The 19,636-nt window shown below is 42.3% G+C and overlaps 1 protein-coding gene across 4 annotated transcripts in view; it reads right to left on the minus strand.

Moving 5' to 3' along the window:
- Positions 1 to 19,636, minus strand: part of HECTD4 (HECT domain E3 ubiquitin protein ligase 4) — a 77,765-nt gene that overhangs the window by 15,198 nt on the left and 42,931 nt on the right. For all 4 annotated transcript variants that reach the window (XM_075434501.1, XM_075434499.1, XM_075434500.1 and 1 more), the window contains exons 35-61: positions 19,183 to 19,336; positions 18,562 to 18,842; positions 18,057 to 18,246; positions 16,848 to 16,929; positions 16,002 to 16,204; positions 15,672 to 15,807; positions 14,797 to 14,979; positions 14,365 to 14,535; positions 13,791 to 13,960; positions 13,241 to 13,356; positions 12,213 to 12,316; positions 11,773 to 11,934; positions 11,485 to 11,633; positions 11,131 to 11,210; positions 10,840 to 11,003; positions 9,679 to 9,916; positions 9,093 to 9,229; positions 8,795 to 8,921; positions 8,026 to 8,163; positions 7,774 to 7,910; positions 7,445 to 7,605; positions 6,720 to 6,901; positions 5,103 to 5,308; positions 4,667 to 4,797; positions 4,225 to 4,430; positions 3,097 to 3,276; positions 1,478 to 2,781 (exon numbers count right to left, since the gene is read on the minus strand). In XM_075434501.1, the coding sequence (XP_075290616.1) occupies positions 1,478 to 2,781; positions 3,097 to 3,276; positions 4,225 to 4,430; positions 4,667 to 4,797; positions 5,103 to 5,308; positions 6,720 to 6,901; positions 7,445 to 7,605; positions 7,774 to 7,910; positions 8,026 to 8,163; positions 8,795 to 8,921; positions 9,093 to 9,229; positions 9,679 to 9,916; positions 10,840 to 11,003; positions 11,131 to 11,210; positions 11,485 to 11,633; positions 11,773 to 11,934; positions 12,213 to 12,316; positions 13,241 to 13,356; positions 13,791 to 13,960; positions 14,365 to 14,535; positions 14,797 to 14,979; positions 15,672 to 15,807; positions 16,002 to 16,204; positions 16,848 to 16,929; positions 18,057 to 18,246; positions 18,562 to 18,842; positions 19,183 to 19,336 (5,492 nt within the window). The remainder of the gene's footprint in view (positions 1 to 1,477; positions 2,782 to 3,096; positions 3,277 to 4,224; positions 4,431 to 4,666; positions 4,798 to 5,102; positions 5,309 to 6,719; positions 6,902 to 7,444; positions 7,606 to 7,773; positions 7,911 to 8,025; positions 8,164 to 8,794; positions 8,922 to 9,092; positions 9,230 to 9,678; positions 9,917 to 10,839; positions 11,004 to 11,130; positions 11,211 to 11,484; positions 11,634 to 11,772; positions 11,935 to 12,212; positions 12,317 to 13,240; positions 13,357 to 13,790; positions 13,961 to 14,364; positions 14,536 to 14,796; positions 14,980 to 15,671; positions 15,808 to 16,001; positions 16,205 to 16,847; positions 16,930 to 18,056; positions 18,247 to 18,561; positions 18,843 to 19,182; positions 19,337 to 19,636) is intronic.

A 19,636-nucleotide genomic window follows, 5' to 3' on the forward strand; every position in this document is an offset into this window, starting at 1 on the left:
TACCAGGCACAGCTCTGGACCAGCTATTCCACTTCTTGGTCTGCAGACAGCCCTTAGAAATATCAAATAAGCAGCTGAAAGTTCCAGACAGGTAACCTGTCGTTATTTGCAACTCTGCTGTCCTTGCTTCGATTGCTCGTTTAGAAAAATGTGTCTAAATTAGCACAGGCCTTCAAGTCTCAGCTACGCAAACTGGGAACGGGAACAATAACTTCCTTTGATTCCGAGAATAACCACCGAGCATCATTACCAGGGCGGCTGCAGACGTGGAGTAGGTTTCAATGTGAACATGTTGACAGCTTTCTGTACGCACTTTATGGTTTATTTAAACTCTGGTTTCTTCACGTCAATTAATAGCTTAAGAATAGCAACTGAAGATTTTCTATCTGAATAAGCTGATTTTCTTCTAAAAGGGAACCTGATACAATCCCAGACTACGCAAAAACATCTCTCTGCGTTCACAGGCTATCAGAGACGGCTGTGCTTTTGCAAGCTGCTGCTAAATCTGCAGCATGCAGTTAGTCTGACACCAGCCAGAAAGGGTTCTTGTGCACAGCTGGAAGCCCGGAATGATCTGGCATCAAAAACAACCACCCACAACGCTTTTAAAAATTAATTTGGAACCAGACTTCAACAAAATTTATCATCACTTCTAGAGTAACTTTATAGAGGAATCTGAAGATTGAAAATGTAGTCATTAAACATTAAATAATTGCCTTGCTGGTCAAACCAGAGGGCCACCTATCTCTCAATTAACCTCCAGCAGTGGCCAGTAGCAAACCTCTGAAGAAGGTTACATGGAAGAGGAAACGAGTAGACCTTTTCCTTTACACACTGTCTCAGCCTCCAGAAATCGGCAGTTTAAAGATTTCCTAAGTCGAAGGCTGCATTGACTGCTGTGCTTAATAGCTACAACTTGCACACCCTCCATGAACTTCATCCCTGTGAATTCATTTCTACTCTTGGCTTCCGCAACACCTTGCTGCAATGAGCTCTACAACTTGGACCATGCAAGAGTACTTCCTTCTGTTTCAGACTTGGTACTTGATAACTCCACTGCTAGGTCCCCTCTGTCCTTCGAGAGACTTCTCAGACTGTGCATGGTACAGAGAAAGTCACTGGAGAACAAAGTGCTGTGCTCCTCAGCCATCCTGTCCAAGCCGAGGACTCCCGGTCTCCTTAGTCTCGCGTGCACATCGACACGCATTTCCTCTGCACCCGTGACCTGTGCCAAGCTACACCTTGCTAACAACACCTTTCACCCTCCAAGCTGTGGCCTCAGTCGAGCAGAAGAATCTTTATAGAAGAAAACATATAGCACGTCTTTCCTTAACAGTCAGACCACGGTGTTACACACGAACCACAGAGTGCAGTATTTCTCAAAGCCAGAGGTTAAAAAAAAGTTACTAGGAGTGGATCTCACTCTTTCAGAAAGAGCTGACGCAAAAGGCACCCTCTCCCGACTGCAGGCCATTACCTCCACTACAGCAAAACCTTTGATGGGCCGCGACAGAAGCGGCTGGTTGTCCAGAGACGTGACTGTGTACATCGATCCAACGTCCGACACAGACGCCGTTTCCACGTTGTCGAGCGGTTCCCCGAGGCTGCCAAGGCTGCCGAGGCTTCCAGTACTGCAGTGCGAGAGATCCAGACTCTCCTGGCTGGAAACAACGTGTGGTTCTAGCAGTCCTGGTGGGATGGCCAGTTCCAGGCCAGCTTGAAACTGGTCAACGGAGATATCACTAACGGTCCGAGATATACCCTGCGAGCTGCAGAGGGAAGCCTGGCTCGTAGACGCTGAAGCGCTAACGCTCATGGCAGGCGTGACGCTGCTAGAGCTGCTGATATCCAAACTGTCTGCACTGCTTGAAACAGTCGGTTTTTCCAGCTCCGTTCTGCATTCTCCTCCTTCTGCTTTGTCCTTGATTTTTTTGGGATCCTCTTCCTGCAAAGGGATGTAGATCTCGTCTTTGAAGACTCCACCATGCGCGTTGCAGGCCTTTCTGATCGCGCTTCTGACAGTGCTCTCCTCCAAGTGCGTTGGTATTCCCGAGATGACAAGCAAGCGGCTGTGAGCCGTGGGACCTACTAGCGCTTGACAGGCATCTGCTACAGCGTCATTTGTCACACCCAGTCCTTGGGGATCCTTTTTAGTTAGGTGTCTGAGAATTATAAGCAGAGTCAGTGCTCTATGAAACCATAACATATCCTCAGGCTTGCTCCCTCCTATACTGAGGATCGCAGCATCTGTTTCAGCTGCTCTGGATGAAGACCGTTTGCCTGAAGACGACGTCTTCTCCCGCTTCATTTTGACCTTCTTCCTCTTGGACAGCAAGCTCGGACTCTGTGGTGTCTGTCCCGGAGAAGACGAAGATGAGGAGGAAGAGTCACTAAGATTTGGGGCGCTCGTTGAAGACATCACATTCGTTGTTACACTCATGTTGATGGGTAGGGTTACTTCTGCTACAGCCAGGCAGACTTCCATCAGAGCATGAAAGTATGTTGTAAATCTTCCTTGGTCAGCCGCTCCAACGCCAGAGCCACCGCACGCGTTTCCAGACACCCAGTTCTGTGTTTCCTCATCGTACAGCTTGTGAAGTTCTGACTGCAGGGCCATGAGCATAGCCAGGCAGGGATTCAGCTGAAGGGCAATAGAAGACGACAATCCTGCCGGATTTTTTTTCTGCTCCAGATTGTGAATTTTGCGGAGCAACTCAGCCAAGAGATGAAATATTAATTCCTTCACGTACGCTGCCATGTCAGTTGTCCAGAGAAAGTTCCCTGCGTGTGGAAGGCAAGACACGGGCATCAGCAGTATTTCACTGTTAGCAGCTTTATAACAGCGGTTGCAACAGTAACATTAAAAAAAGCCCAAGAAAAGGTAATTTCAAGGGCTGTATGTCAGCAGTAAGAAAGACAGGAAGGCTCTTCGAAGAACTACATATCAACAGAAAAATTCTGGAGTTTTAGGAAAATTTCAATACAACAGAAGAGCTCAGAAATACTTTGTGACTAATTTTTCTTTTTTTTCCTAAACTCTCCATCTGAGCCAGCACGTTGTTGGTGCTCATTACTAAGTAAATACCGCATTCTCACCTAAAAATTCCACTACTTGCAAGAGAACTGAAGCAGGAATAGTATCCAGTTCGTCTTCCGATTTTCCATCCCCATCTTCCAATTTCCAGGTTAACAGCTGTTCTGTGAAGGCCATGGCCAGGGGGAATTCAAGGGGAAGAGAATGCAAGACCAAGACAGCTCCAGGAGGAGGAGATACTCCTACGCGAAAAAGTCAAAGAAAATACTTATCGTGACTCTAGGCGCTTGTAAAGTAAAAGCAGTAACGTCTCCTTTAGGATCTTTTTGAGGCTAAATTCATGCTAAGTGAGAATTTTCTTTACTAAGTACCTCGTAATAAGCAAACAGGAATGTTTATCTATAATAAGCTGATATAATCTATAATCATAAATGTACAGATAACACTATTTACATGACGTAGGAAATACAACTATTTTTAGCTGGTACATATCAAAATACATACAGGACTTTCACAAAATCATTTAACTGTAGCATGATGTGTCTGATCAGTATTGAGAAAAACATCAGAGATGTTGCAGTTCAGCAGAACTTCAGGACCTCCAATGGAAAGTTTTAAGACCTTACTGCCCTCAGTCACCTTCACTGCTCTGAAAAAATCCCATCGCCTCTGCCCTTAGGCTGGAAGAGTGAAAAGAATATTAATGATTGCTCTTGCTGGAGAAGCTGGGGTGACCTAGGTAGGACTACACTGCATATATATTACTCTGCATTTTAAAGGGCCCCACAATCACCTACAAAAGCAAAAAAAAAACCTTAATCTCCATCTGAAACACAGCAATAGCACCAACTTGAACACTGTAGAAATCTTAAAAAATACTACTTTGTGCACTCCCGGAACACAAAAATCAGAAAGAAAAGCAGATCCTGACATATTGAACAGAACTAACAAAATCAGAGTCAGCTAGCTCCCAGCGTTTATAAAACCACGCTCTCTTGGCTAAGAACGATTGCGTATTTCTGCTAGGACACATTTCTTCATACCTTGTACAAAAATACTGTCATAACCAACGGTGGGACTGTGACAACATCGGAGGCTCCTACGGAGGCAGTGAAGATGCCTGTCTCACTCCCGAGAACACAGTCGAAAAGGGTTTGGGTGGGTTTTTTTGTTTTGCTTTGTTTTTTTACCTAGTTTGATGTGGACCTTGTCTGTCGGGGTGATGACCGAAGGGTACTGATTGGTTGTTGGGGGCGGTGTTAGGCCTGTGTTGGTTGGAGAGGCATCTCGAGGATAGCACACTGCTTCAATCAGGTTTAGCTGACCGTTCCTTTTCACTTTATGCCCGAGCCCGTAGACAAGCACTCGAGCCCAAGGAGCTTTATACAGGGATGAACTAGGAGAGGAGCAAGAACAGTTTGGTTAGATGGTAACTAGCTACTAAAATCCCAACCTAATCACAGAGAGACGAAACGCTCTGCAGTCTTTCTCCCACCACCCAGAAAATGAGTCTCTGAGAAGAGAAAAATTTAAAAAAAAAAAATAAAAAATCAGCAACTACATACTCAGGGTTCACAGAGGCTCATCAGCACATCCTTAATCTTTGCCACTCTCGGTCCCTCAGTCACTTACTCTTTGCGGAATCCAGACTGGCTTTCCTTACAGGACACGATTACAAATGCAGCCCCAGGAAAATTAACATCCATATTGACTTTGGATTCTGAAATTGGGAATTCTTCAGCAGGAAACTGTTCTGGTGCCGTCTGTAACGTAACATTTCATAATGAAAGCCCCCGTGCAGCAGCAAACCACCTCCCTCTTCTTTCTTCAGAAACAGAGCATTGCAAATAATGACATAGCGTGAGGCCATCTCATTTTAACACCACCCAGAGTATTGCTATTGCTTGTGTTTTCAGTGTGCCCGCTATGATCAGAATAGAAATACGATCCAACCGGAGAAACAACTCGGTGTGAGGGACAGTATTGTGGAAGTTAGAATCACACGTAAAGCAAGGGCTCCTTAGCAGGAAAAACAACACTGCTCATAAAACATTCCTAAGTATTTTACCTGCAAGAAGGAGCAGATCTGTTTCGTGAGGTCTAACAGACTCTCCTCTCCCTGGTGCAGTGTCCGAGTAATGGCGACAGTCAGCCACTCTCTGATGGCTTGCGAATTGCCCTGGTAGAAGAGGTCTGTGGCGGCACAGTTCTGGGAATGGACGCAGTGTTGCAGGGACTGGGCCAAAAGAATAGAACTTGAACTGATCGTTCCATCTGCAATAACAAGTAGGACAGGAGAAATGTGGAGATCACTTCAACACGTTTATGCAGCCTGCGAAACAGACGGTGGGAAGAGAAGTTGTAAAACACTTGCAAGATTACAAGCCTCTATTTTTCACTCCTGAGCAAGGGCAAACCTCTTCCCAAAGGTGAGCAGTAGAAAGGATCTGTGCAACACCAGGCTCGCACCCTGACACGGCTGGCTGCAGACGGGATGGCCCTCGAAATGCCAGCTGTATTCTTCCCCTGCCTTCAGCCAGCCCTTAGGGAGGTCTGTCATTCCTCCGCAGAGCTGGGGGTTCACACCTCACTTTGTCACCAAGGCAGGCATATTTCATTTCACTGCGTAAGCACAATGAGAAGAAGTGACCAGAAGCGCTCTCTTCCCCACCCATTCTTGATAAGGTGAAAGCGGCTTTAACTGTTCCCAAGCTTTCTCCATATATGAACAAGACAGCTTTTGGGTGGCCCCGAGCAGGTCGCAAGCCCCGACATCTCATGGCTGCCGTTCCAGAGCTAATGGGAGAAGTCAAAGAAAGACAAAGTGCAGTACACGAGTGGGCAATTCACCAAAATGCCAGTTTGGTAACTGTACGTATTAGCAGGGCTTGAATTAGACATATTTTAAAGAGGAAAAACTAAATAAAAGCTTGTAAAATTATTCTCAAAGCCATGCAAAGTAGTGCTGTACTCTGCAAGGGGATCTTTTACAATGCAGCATCTGTTAGAGGTAGCCAAGTTTCAAAGTAACTGGAGGAGGGAACAGGACTCTTTCCAATGGTAAATAATGACTTTCAATTATTAATAGCCTATATTTAATACTTCCTAATTCCTCCTTATGCTCCAGCCACATTACACACATTTCTTTGCATGCAGGATAGCTTTGTCACAATAATTGTCTTTGTTAACACTCACTTGAATTAGCCAAAGATTCTTTTCCATGATTCAGCACATACATTCTCTAACCAGATCTGTGATTCCAGTAGGAAAAGGACAAACCACTTCGTGAAATGAAGAAGAGTTGAATTTTGAAAACTGAGACCCCCAACTGGCATTTAGTTTTACTACCCTTGTTTCGAACTACAAAACATTCTCAATTTCTTACAAATACCCCATTTGGATACTTCCCCCCACCACAAACAGAAGACCACTGACGACAAAGGGCTAGAAGCACACGGAATGGAATCTTAGGAGGGACTCTAAACTCTCTTCAACACTTTTAATCAGATCATTGGCAAGAGTTTAGGTTTACTACCCCATCTCTAAGGTCAGGAGTCCATTGAGACCATTTTTCAAATACCATCATTATTAACTACTCAATCAATACATGCCAAACTCATTAGGTTTTTTTGTTCCCAGAAAACTATTGTACCAAAAAAGAGCTGTGATAAAAATTGGTGTTTACCAGGAAGAGGTGGCGCAAGAAGTTGGTTGGATAGCAACTGCAGGTGCTCCAGAGTGATATCCCGGATAGCAGGGATATGAAACAGACGAGTGAACATGTGCGGAGATTTGGGGGCAAAAATATTGAGGAGAGCCATACGGCAGTAGAGCTTGGCCAGAGAAGCTTCACTTCGCAAAAGCTCTCTAGAAAACACAAACATCAGAACAAAAAAATTGCTTCACCACTCTTAAAATAAGCTATATCCAGCAACCTGCCCCTGAATCTAAAAATATATACCTAATTATCTCAAAGGTTCAAGGAGACCCAAATCTTTCTTATTCTCTTCAGACAGCACCCAGCCCATCTCATTCTGGTACCAAATTAAGGCACCTGAATTAGAAGCCAACTCTCCACAAACTCAGTTGAGAGTTCTTGAGCTTTCAGATAGTGACAAGAAACCCAAGCTCCAAGGAAGGTACCTGTCAGACCAGCGCATACAAAAACACTTTCACATGACTAAAATCCTTCCAACAAGACAATCATAACCAATTCATTACAAAAAAAAAATCAAAATTCCACTACCCATTAAAACATGAATCTTTGTCAGCTTTAATCCAACAGCCACAACGCGATTCAGAAGACTACGACTGCTCAGCATAAGCTCGCAGTGGGTAACTGTGCTAGGGGAAATGCTACAGATCAAGTCAGACAACACAAATTGCCTTCTAACCACACTTCTTTTTCACCTGTGAATTTGGATGTTGGTGTTATCCAGCGTAACTAGCCCGTTGGTTGCAGTCCTCCTGTAACCAGCAGGTGGTCTTTCCAACATGTCAATAGGATACCAGTATCTCACCAGAACTCCCTCACTTCTGAGATACGTCTCTACTTGCACCAGTTCATTTACCTGGAACACCAAAATCAACACTGTCAATAAACACAGTAACAATCCTCTTTTTTCTTTCAAAAAGAGCACCAAATCAGCATTCTAAGCAGTTGAGTACAACTGACCATATCTGCTCACAGATACGCGATGCCGATGCATTAAAAGCCCTCCCAGTATGTCTTTACTCACTGAATCGACATCCAGAACAACACCATGAAGACCGAACGTCTTCAGCATCCCACGAATAGCAAACTTGGGTAAAGCTGTTCCAACAGCACTACTGGTGACGTTGTTACTGTCAGGAGAGCGAGTCACCACTGTGAGACCTGGCCAGAAAGGGACAACACGTTATTTAAGGTACAGCATACTCCTCAGAGTGACGGTTTATGCAGTAGACCCGAAGTACCAGAGCCCCTTAGCTTTTCTTTTCCCTGACCTTACCTTTTCGTACTTTATCGATCGTAAATTTGTTTGCCTCATCTTTGATATCCTCGATAGTAGGAAGGTAGAGGTCTCTTGGGATGCCACCGTTTTCCTCGTAGAGGAATTCCACAGTTTGTCGTGCTATATCAACCATTCCTGGTAGACAGAAGGGAGTGCTTGTTATTTTCCCCAGCCACTTGAAATAAGTCCTTACTCTTATTAACATCATAAGCAGATAAGCTATCTAATTACTTAAATATTCTTTCAATCAGGCTGATAGATAGAGAGTGGAGCTTTCCTGAGAGACACTTGTACGCTTCCCATGAGGGCTCAGAATTCTTATTTTATTCTTATTGTGACTTTCCCGCAAACAGGTCGTCTTGCTAGAAACTGTATTCATTTACAAATCCCCCCTTATTAAGGTGTTCCTCAGAAGTTTTGCCTTGATATAGTCATAGACAGAAAACGCATGTAGACAATTTCTTCCTAAACTACTATTCAAAAGTATTTCTGTATCCACACCACAGCAGCACAACGAATTCTGCTGCTATTTCTAAAGTCATTTTCCCTATATAAATAGTCCAACTTAAGTAAAAGTGTTAAAGAAAAATCATGGCCCCAAACCAAATTCTAAGCACTTGACAAAAACAGCAAGTGAATTTTTTTTTCTTTGATTTAAATTTTCCAAGCCCTGAATACAGTAAAACATAAACGAAATACAGGCGTTGTCTTCACTCTTCCTGCACATCGTATAAAACCACATGCACGGAAATAAACATAGCCATACCTAACTGTAAAGCTCCTTTGATCTGATCCAACCCAGACTTCCTCTCAGCCTCATTACGGAATCTTCTTCTAATTGTAGGGAAAACTTTCGTTTCCCAGGCTTTAACCAACAGGGCATAGTGATCTTCCTACAAAGACAAAAGTTATTTAGAACACCAAGAAGACAGAAAAGTTAACAACAGCTACATTTTCTTTAAGGAAGCATGGAAAACCCTTGTGTGGCAAACTTAAAAATCTGAATTCCAAGATCTGTGTTTAGTCTACAAGTTATAGCAGGCAGAACTTGCCAGGTTCCTCACCCTGGGAATGTCGTCGTCATCATCATCGTCACTTTCATCATCTGCAATAGGTGGGGGATGCGGATCAGGGCCCGAAGTGATAAAGTTCTCATAGCTTAGTTCCATTTTGTAGTGGCAAGATGTGTCACTGTCATATTCTGCAAAACACACATGGAAATAATGAATCATAATGCACGAGAAGGCATGCAAAAACACTCCGTGAGGCTTTTGAGATATTTTGCATTCATTCCATGTTCTCCAATCAGTCTGTGGGAATACAATGCATTTTGACATAGCATAACCAACTGGCTGAATCAATCAACTGTAACATCTTATTGTAGTCAAAGCCCCAGTAAGATAATTTCTCATTGTAGTTGCATTAGTTGAGAATAATTTGTGCATCCATATAAAGGAAGACCAAAGTTAGACTTTTTTTTAATTTCCTTATCTACAATTAAATAAGCATGTATTTGACAATGCTCGTTGTATGGCTTTACCTTACTAGGCAGTACCTAAAACTGCAGCCAGAATGTGCTTAAATTCTATTTAACTGACTGTAATTTCTCCCGAAAGAGATTTTTAAAGAAAATGTTAATCATCAATTTACGTTGTTGAGCCGTAGCAACAGCAGCAATTCTACAAGGAGGTCCATGGGTCCCAGGATCAGAAGCTATGCTGGTGCCAGCATCGTTATCGCTATCAGAAGCCATGGCAAAAGGCAATGCTTCAAAGTTGGCACTTATTTCTTCGGCGAGGTCAATACACAGATCAGCAGCATTCCTGTGAGCCTGTCCTTCAGCATAGGCAAATTGGCGAGATCCAAAGTTAGCACGGACTTTTGTGTTCTAGAAGAAGATGTACATAAAAGCATTCAGATCAGCTGTGGATTGTTTTCATCTTTCTCTTCGCCCTTTTTAAAAACTCAGCCAAAGAGATAAACTCATCGCATCTCCACGCCACACAGCTCTCCCCAGCACTGCTACCTATAAAACTGGATGCAGCAGGGAAAGTATCAAGCTGCTGAACACAAACTTTGAACTTTCCTTTTTTCTAGCTTCAGCATCCAGCATACACAGCTCGCATACTTTGAAGCAGAATCACAGAATCACAGAATAGTAGGGGTTGGAAGGGACCTCTGTGGGTCATCTAGTCCAACCCTCCTGCTGAAGCAGGGTCACCTACAGCAAGCTGCACAGGACCTTGTCCAGGTGGGTCTTGAATATCTCCAGAGAAGGAGACTCCACAACCTCCCTGGGCAGCCTGGGCCAGGGCTCCATCACCCTCAGAGGGAAGAAGTTCTTCCTCATGTTCAGATGGAACTTCCTGTGCCTCAGTTTGTGCCCATTGCCCCTTGTCCTGTCGCTGGGCACCACTGAAAAGAGCTTGGCCCCATCCTCCTGACACCCACCCTGCAGATATTTGTAAGCATTTATAAGGTCCCCTCGCAGCCTTCTCTTCTTCAGGCTGAACAAGCCCAGTTCCCTCAAGGAAGCAAGGTCACTGCTGGGAAGGAATGCTAACGGAAGGCTGCTAGCACAGAACAATGCCATCTGACCAAGCCAGCTGCACGTCAGTGTCCTGGAATAACGGCAAAACGTATATGCACACCGGAAAGGGTACTGCAATACCTCAACCTCACTCAATAAAGGTGAAATCTATCAATCCCCTTTTCCATAAATAGATAAGCAGGCTCAATACTTTCTATATAATGTTTTTAATATTTCTGAAAGAGTATCTATCAAGCAACGTATTTCTGTTAAAAACTTGCCTTTTTCTGGATGTGGACGACTGGCCACATTCCACCAGAGACATCTTCTAGATATGGCCCAAGTCGCTGCCCACAGTAGGTAAAATATACTCTGCCTTTAGCTGGCTGCCCTGGAGGGGGTGGAGTTCCTTCTGTTCTTTCCCATCCGATTCCTGCTACATCACCTGTAGAAAAATATAATCATCACAAGAAGAACATGGATGTAATCTGTTTTCTTATCCACCATTTCCCTTGCATTTAGGGGACTTTTCTGATTTACTAGATAAGCAAGTTCACTGTACTCTTACGTACCAGGAGAAAGAGTCACATCCAATCTCACACTCTTCCACTGCAGCAAGCTGGAGCCATTGTAATGCACTGCTCGCCCATTGCTAAGAGGTAACACAAGAAAAAAGTTAAAGAGGGCACTGAAACAAGTACGGGTTCCAGCTCCCTACCAGCTGAAGTCTAGAGAGCTGTGGTACTGACAAAAGGCAACTCACCTCTCCTTTTTTAAATAAAGGGATATTCTAGTTCATAATTTTAACATTTCAATTAAAATGTACGTGTTGCCTAGTACACTGTGCTCACAGTACTCCTCCCTAGGGAGAGTACAAATGTACAAACGAGCAAGATCAGGATTTCTGAAGTACATCTGCAACATACTTGTGAAAGAGACAGGTGCCCACTGGGTTTGTCCAAGCACCATCCCGTTTTTCTGCTTCCGTAGCAAACCCAAATGAAACTATTGGTCCAGTGTCATCATCTGTATCTCCATAGGAAACTATTTCAATTTCCCAGTAGAATGATGGTGCCTAGAAATAAAAATAATAATAATTTTCTAAAAAATATTTACAAAACATAGAAAAATTTCTATTTTTCCTTTCTTTTTCTTTTCATGCACTACTGAATATCAAATGACACAAACTACTGTGGAGAGTGGAGAGTTCTTACCTGTACTGGAACTGGTGAGGTGGCATAGATAAACGTGCCCCGGGGAAGTCCCCCACCCGCGCTAGGATCAGCCAAAAAGGTCACAGCTGTGAGATGCGATGAAAACATGCACGCTCGCACAGGAGGAAACACTCTTGATGGGCTCCAAGTGATTTCTTTGGGCTACAAACAGGAACAGAGCATTTTATTCTACCAACTACAGCTGAAGTCATCTACTCAAATCCAACGACACATTCTTTTACGAAGCACACATTTAATACAAACACACGCCACAACTGCAATGACAACAAACCACAGCCCATTGCAGAAATTCACGTTAAATGGAATGTTTAAACAGGAATCCAACCAGGTTGGCTCCAACCCCACAGGCAGACCCTCTGCACTCAGTGCCTGCCTTCGTTTGCAAGGGGCCGAAGGCTCAGCACTGTTTCTGTGCTCACCTGTCTTCTGTCTGCTTGGAGAGGAGGAGGGGGAGGTCGAGCACAGTCACGATACAACATTCGTAACCTTTCACACTGCATTTCTACAACAAGGAGCCTCTCCCCTGTAACAACAAACCCAAACCAAGTCCTGAGGTTCCACGCAAATCTAGTTATTTGAGTCCAACAATGCAATCTTGGTATCGGTAAATAAAACCAAACATGATATTTGCATTTTAAGAGATCTATACAAATAGCCTCACTTACCTAATCAACAAAATTAAAGACAAAATCTAATGCATATAAACAATTGTTTTCCTCATGTTTAATTCATATTTGGTTAACAAAGACATTATTATGTTAATTAAGATATAAAGTTCATTTTAGAGAGCAAGTTTACGACCCAGCAAAAGCAGGAAGCCAAAAGAATTTATGCCTACTATCAAAAAACCAGTATGCTCCCTTTCACACTGCAGATCACGCTGAAACCCACTTGGTTCCTACCCTAACATCCTTCACTTCTCCCAATTTTTCTCCAATGAAAGGCTCTCACATGTTCCTAAAACTTGCCCTTGAACTAAGGCTTCTGCTGGGCCCACTGCTTATCCTTAAACAAGAGGAAAGGACATCAAGAGCTCAATGATAAGGAATATAAGAAAGCATTGCAAAAAACAGCAAAAAAGGTCATAAAAAGAAAACATATAAATGATAACGTCAAGGAATACAGAGTCGATTATGCTGCAAGCTAGAAAGGTGGAGAAGGTTCAGAAGCATAGTGGTAGAGAGCTAGTCCCAGGACTTGCATCTTCTGTGATGTACAGTGTAATCATGTTCTGGCCTAAAGTTTATGCCTCATGTTTAAAGATTTAGTCTGATTATTAGCTACTCTTGGGTTAACAGCTCTGCAACTATGACAAGACATGCTGTACCGTGCTAGCTATCATAACCTCTACGTAGCTGCAGGACGAAACACTGCAATCATTTTCAAAGCTGTTATGTCTTTGAACTGAACACAACAGTGAAGCTGCAAGAACGTGCTGAATACCTACCAGGGCTGCACTCCTGCGCTACCAAATTAAGAACTTCTACAGCAGCTGGACACTGTTGAATGAACTCTTCACAAAATGAGCTGTCTTCCAACAGCTGAGCCATCACCAGGCATGCTCTTAATGGAAAAATAATACATTTAAAGCATTACAAAAGTGTAGGCTGAATTCAAAACTGCCTTTACATGTATGGAATTCAAGACTATTTTCAAAAGACAGCACGCCGACTGATCTATTGCTTTGTCTCTTTGCTTAGCTATCCATTGGAACTTCCACAATGACAGCTTTCCCCTGCTTCACAGCAATTACTTTTATGAAGCATTTGCTCAATGCATTGCCAGTGTTACAGGACGCACTTTATTTTTGGTACTCATTTTAACTACATCCAGACACTAAATGTACTTAAGGCAGCAAACAAGAATTTTTGCATTTGCCCCTGCCTTCCCACATCAGTGTCAATAGAGGAAGAAAATAAGAAGCCATGCAATTTTTTTGAACATTTGTGTACAGTAGCAAAACATATTGGGGTGCGGCACAAAACCCAACGACTCACCTGGTTCTTATTTCAGCAAGAAGCCGGACCACTGCCATTACTGGAGTTGAGCCATCTCCTGTTGCAGGAAGTGAGGTGTGAATAGATAGACTTCCCTCCTGAGGAAGCAACATGGACTGGACTGCCTGTACTACCTTCTCAGTAATGGACAGTTTATGAAGAGGCAATGCCTGATGGTGGGGGGGCACGGTAAAAAGTTAAATTCAAGTAGTTAGTTTCTAAGAAATGAGGGCGTTTCATTACCTGGAGTTAATTCTCATTTTGTACTATCACAAAATCAGCACCAAACAGCAGGCAAAAAACAGAAAAAACAGAAACAAACAAAAAAAACCCAACACAGTATGCAATGGAACATCTTTAAGCACCAAAAGATGAATATCCATGTTACTTGAATGAGAACTTAAATATAGATATTGTTAAGATATGTTTAAAATAACAAAGCAAACTTTACAAATAATCTTTAATCAAAGATGAAAAAGGCTTTTTACATGCTGTATATTAATTGCCAGTATGCTGTGACAAAAATTAAATCATTGGTATTATACTTAATATTGGATTCTTAAAACTACTGTACCTCAGATCTTGGAACACAGAGCCTAGACAATGGAATAGTTAATGTGTCTGATGCTTGTGAGGTCTTCCTACTGTCTATACTGGTAGGTGGAAATTTGACCGTTGCTATACCTTCTTGTTCATTAATAGATGCCACAACTCCAATGCTTCCTGCTATTCCTTTACCTAAAACCTGCAACCAAAGAAGGTCTGCATAAGATGTAAGGCTTCACAATCAAGAAGCACCGAGTGTTTAACACCACGCACCAACTCAGCACACAATTAGAGCTGGGTATTTCAGGAGAGCGGAATAAGACACAACAGCATCTCCACGAGTGTTACTGAAACTGCTTCACAGTCGCCCGCAAGCTGCACGCTGCTTCACAAGGACGCCAATGCAGGCAAAGGCACCAATTCTCAAGTAACGCATAAAGTGTGAATGGCACTGAATTACCTGAACTTCAGAACCTATTTTAATCGTCTCCTTAAAGCCACCCAGAGCACAAAGGGCAGCTACTGCCTGTCGAGCGATTCTCTGAAGTTTAGCAAGTTTCCTTCCACTGCTACTCCCATTCTCCAAAATGCTCTCTGCATATTTCCCAAGTTGTGGAATGTACATCAGAGCCCGAGACAGAACCTGAAGACAGAAGTGAAAATAACAGATAACGACTTCAAAGCACAATTCAGACAAAAACCAACGCCCCAAGCCTCCAGCCCACACAGTCTCAGAGGAATTATTTTTGTTCTTGAAGAGAGTTATGTAACTCAGAATATTCCAAGTTCTCTGAAGTGTGAACACCGTCAAAGCCGGCTCCATTCTCCAATAACTTTTAGAAGCACAGACTTACATATTTAATCTTAGCAAAAGTCTTCGCTCAAGGACTTCGCCTAAGCAACAGATTAGGTGGTGCAGGATTCAGAGGAACATAAAAGCACTGTGCTACACTTTCCAGCCAACACTTTAGACCCTCAGAGATCACGGGAAAGAGGACTGAATAGCAAAGGTAGAATAACTACCCAGCAAAGGCAAGGTAACTCCCTGAACAAACAGCGTTATTAATTACTGAAAAGAATGACAGGCGAATTACAGAATGACAGCATATTCGCTAATGCTGGATAAGTTTTGATTATTTATTCCACCCTAAGATGTCAGATAGATAACATCTGCTAGAAAAGGCTGCTTCCACGCAGTTACACATCCCAGTTTGAAGTGTTAGAAGTAGTAAATCAGAAAGTAGTAGCTTCAGAAGTTGCTAATGACCAAGTCCTCCTAACTACTCAATACTTGTTTGGTGTAGAATTTGATACTTAAATCTTCTGTTTCCTTACTTTTTCAGCAGTTGTTGTCCATATCTGAGCTGCATTTGATTCTGGTGCCATCAACAAGCTATGCAGCAAAGCAATCACCTCTGCTGCCATGCTGTTTGCAACGTGACCGCTAATGAACGGCCTCACAGGATCCGTCCTACACAGAAGGAGAAAGCAATTTGGCCATTAATTTCGAAACAAGAGAAAGAAAAGAAGCTTCAGTTGTCAACAACAACATACAGCACAAAAAAAGGAAAGTTTATGAACACCCAGATTATTCTCTAGAACACTACAAGGACTGGTATACAGAAAAGCAGGATCCAGATCAAGTATAGAATCGAAGCGACCTACCTGGCAAGCTCAGAATTCCTCTCTCTGCAAATAGATGTTTGTGCGGTCTTCTTTTTGTCCCCAGTGGACAACCCACTAGTAGTTTCTGGATTGACGGTTTCTATGGGTGGCCCAACGCTAACTATTAGACCAGACTGTGCCCACTTGGTCGCCTTTCGAAGAGCTGCAGCGGCTTCTTCTGTAATAACTTCACAACAGCCACTCTGAAAAGAAAATTGCCATTTAAGACAAAAACTAATGTTAGCTCTATTTGGCCACAGTATGTGATGCATTTAACTCTCCTCCCCCTGCATATGTAAAAGTACTGAGAACGCATCAAAACGTCCTCTCATGTATGTATTAGTCACAGTCATACGATGAATTCTTTCTGTTGCTTTTTCTCATCTACAAAGAGAACAGATCAATGTGGATTCATTGCCTTTAATATTCCATTCTTAGCTTAACAGTATAGTTTCTCTTATCTGATCAGAAAGTCACACATGCGTATTTCTGGTACAAATACTCAAGAACATGTCTGAAAATATACATGAAAATTTAATTTAAATACTTGGTTTAAAATTCAGACTATCAATATACATTAAACACTTCAGGAAAGAGTAAAGAAGCTTAAACATGACCTACAATTGTTGGAGGAAGTACTAGCTGAAATTTTTTTCATCATTTACCCCTATATTCACATCAATAACTACATCATGCTAACACTAGACACAAAGTTACCTTCGTGAACAGTTCCGTAAATTAAACAACATTTAACACAGGAGATTTAACATCAATTGAAAACAACAATTGTGACTGGCTACCAATTTTAATGATTTTGAATAATTCTTTAGTTATTCCTTTTCTTACTTTTGTCATGTCTCGATCCATTTTCACCACTTTCTCCATATTGGCTCCAGTTCCTAGTCGGAATGGACGACCTTCTGAGCTACTATTAAAGTGAAAACAAAACACATCAGTTTTCACTGGGGGAAAAAACAGCTGAACTATACAGGCCAATTTAAGATATTATGCGTGTTTTAAAATGCTTTGAAAGCAACACTGGCAATTGCATTGCTCAACAGTAATAGAAATACTTGATAGTTAAGGACATACCCAACTGCACCGTAATTTACAAAATGAATTTAACACTACTGAATGTAGTTATTTACATAGCAATTCAACCCTTCTCCCACTCAAAAAGGAGCATCACAAAATTGGCTTTTACTGAACACAAACGCCTGAGGGCTCCGAGCTAACTTTTCACCCAAGAACACCCAACAGCTGTACCTTTTAGTATCATTTCTAGTGCAGGAGTTCAAAGCCAACTTGGAGTGGGGGAAGATGAGACAAATAGTACAAAATGCAAGAGGTGACAGTGTTTGCCATTTGACATTCAGAGATCTCAAAATCCAGGTGGGTACTGAGAATACTGAACAAGCTGTAACAGCAAACTATTATCCAATGTATGCATTATTAAAAGCAATGTTTTTAAAGCCATTTTGCTCTGATAGTTCTATTTGTCAGTCCTACGTGGTCTGTAATGCCGTAACAAGACACATTCAGTTTTTCTGACAGAGTATCATTTAAGTAGCTAATTTTTCATGTGATTGTTTTCAGACAGATTAAGATGTTTTTATGTTCCTTTGCCAGTGGCTTACATGGCTTGTAAGCAAGGCAAAACCAAACCGTCACACTTCACATCCCCCTCCTCCTTTTACACATCTGTGTACTCTACTGTTTCAGCTTTGCTGCTCTCCTCATTGCTAGTCTTCTGCAAAACAGACAAGTCCAGGAAGCGTTAGGATTTAAATTCTTGCTGCAGCTGCCTCACCACAAATTCAGTGCAGTGGTATCCACTTTTATCCAGGTAACAGTAGGCTAAGCATCAGCCCTATAAACCATTTTTGCATTACCTTATTATTTTGCCAGTAAATACAACAAATTGGGAAGCCATTTTGCTTTCCCATTTACTATTGTGTCTAGGATGCATTCTTCTACAGCTGTACCACTAGAAAAAGAAGATAAATGGAACTGGTGAAATAGGTTGCCAATTCCAATCCAGCGAGTTAAGAATACCTCAGTAATGGCTGGAGGACTTCATGAGATGACTGGTCTTCCCGTTTATGAATAAAAATAGAAAGTTTACCATCCACTGCCTCACTTTCTTCTCCAGGGTCTTTATCACCTTTTATGGAATTTTTAGGGCTGGCTTTTGCCAAAGCAGTATCTGGCTCTGAGGCAGTTGGAGAAAGAACTGTCTGGCATCCTTGAAGTAGAAAGCAAAAAAACAAAACAAAGAAAAACACACAACCATGAGCTCCATCAACAAGCTTTCTTGCCCTTGAAACTACTGCATCTCGGGTGTGTCAGCATCTAAAACACCACTGTGACACACACCTTAGTGTGAGAACAGCTAAATTAAGAGGCAGATGGCAAGTCACAGAAATATCCTATCTTTCAGCACTGACACATCATACACCTTTTCCTACCTGAGCTTTCTGTCAATACAAAAGCTCCTTGCAGAAACATGACTTGCTCGGCAACTTCTCAAATTAGCACAACACTAAAAGGATGCTGGTACCTGGTACTACATAATCCGCCAGCTTTGCCAACAGCAGAGAGGCAATCTTGGAGGCTGGGTCACTGGGATCATCCTGTTCACTGTTCAGAGAGGGTACAGAGTAACTCCAGGGAGGCAGTTCCACATTTCCGCAGTCCTCAACACTCATGAGAGGCAGTGCAGCACGACACAACTGGAGAATTATAAGGACCAGCTTTGGAGAGGGACGCTGATCCAAGAGAAGTGACAGAAGTTTGGACACACAGGCTGGCTGGCTCAGGATTGCTTTACCTATGTGACTCCTGAAAGGGGAAAAAAAAAAACAGGTAACTGCTGTTTGAAGGAAAAAAAAATGATTGATCGATAATCCTTTTGGAATTAAAAGCAAATGAATTTATTATTTACAAGATGTAATAAAAAAAAATTTCATCATCTGACAAAACCTTACCAGCAACAATTCCTACATAACCTGATAGCACTGATTACACACTAAGATTGAGTAAGTTTCAGTTTACAATCAAGTTTTAGAATGGTTTTGAAAGATCTCACCTTCAATACTGTAAAAAAAAGGACAAAAAAAAAAGAACCCCCACCTGCTTTCATATGTAGGAAAAAAATACTCCAAAGACAAAGGCCTAGTACCTTGACAGGTCATTAAGAAGACTGAGAACATCTTGAAGCGCGTCATTTCCTGCAGCCTGGTTACCACAACACTCCGTAGCTCGTGCGAGGTGGTTGGTCAGCAGGCTGGAGACCTGACGAGCCAGACCAGAGTGAACAGCTTCTGTTGAACCACCTTTAGAAGTAACGCAAGAAAGGCAATTGTAATTAACAAAAATGAATATACACGTCTAAAATTCCTTACCTGTAAACTGAAAACAGTAAAAAATATTTTTGTTTTGATATAGCAAAAAACATTTTATAGATAAAATATCTTTAATTAAAAATAAGACCCGATATAACGTCTATGTCCCATTAGCCAACAGCCACATGTCTATAAGTTTATGTATGTTATGGGTGAATCCTATCACAGGAGAAATGTGTAAGTGATCACTCAGGGTCTCCAGGTTCTGTGGTTACGTCTAGGCTGAACCAA

Source organism: Opisthocomus hoazin, chromosome 13, assembly GCF_030867145.1.
Source record: "Opisthocomus hoazin isolate bOpiHoa1 chromosome 13, bOpiHoa1.hap1, whole genome shotgun sequence".
Taxonomy (NCBI): domain Eukaryota; kingdom Metazoa; phylum Chordata; class Aves; order Opisthocomiformes; family Opisthocomidae; genus Opisthocomus; species Opisthocomus hoazin.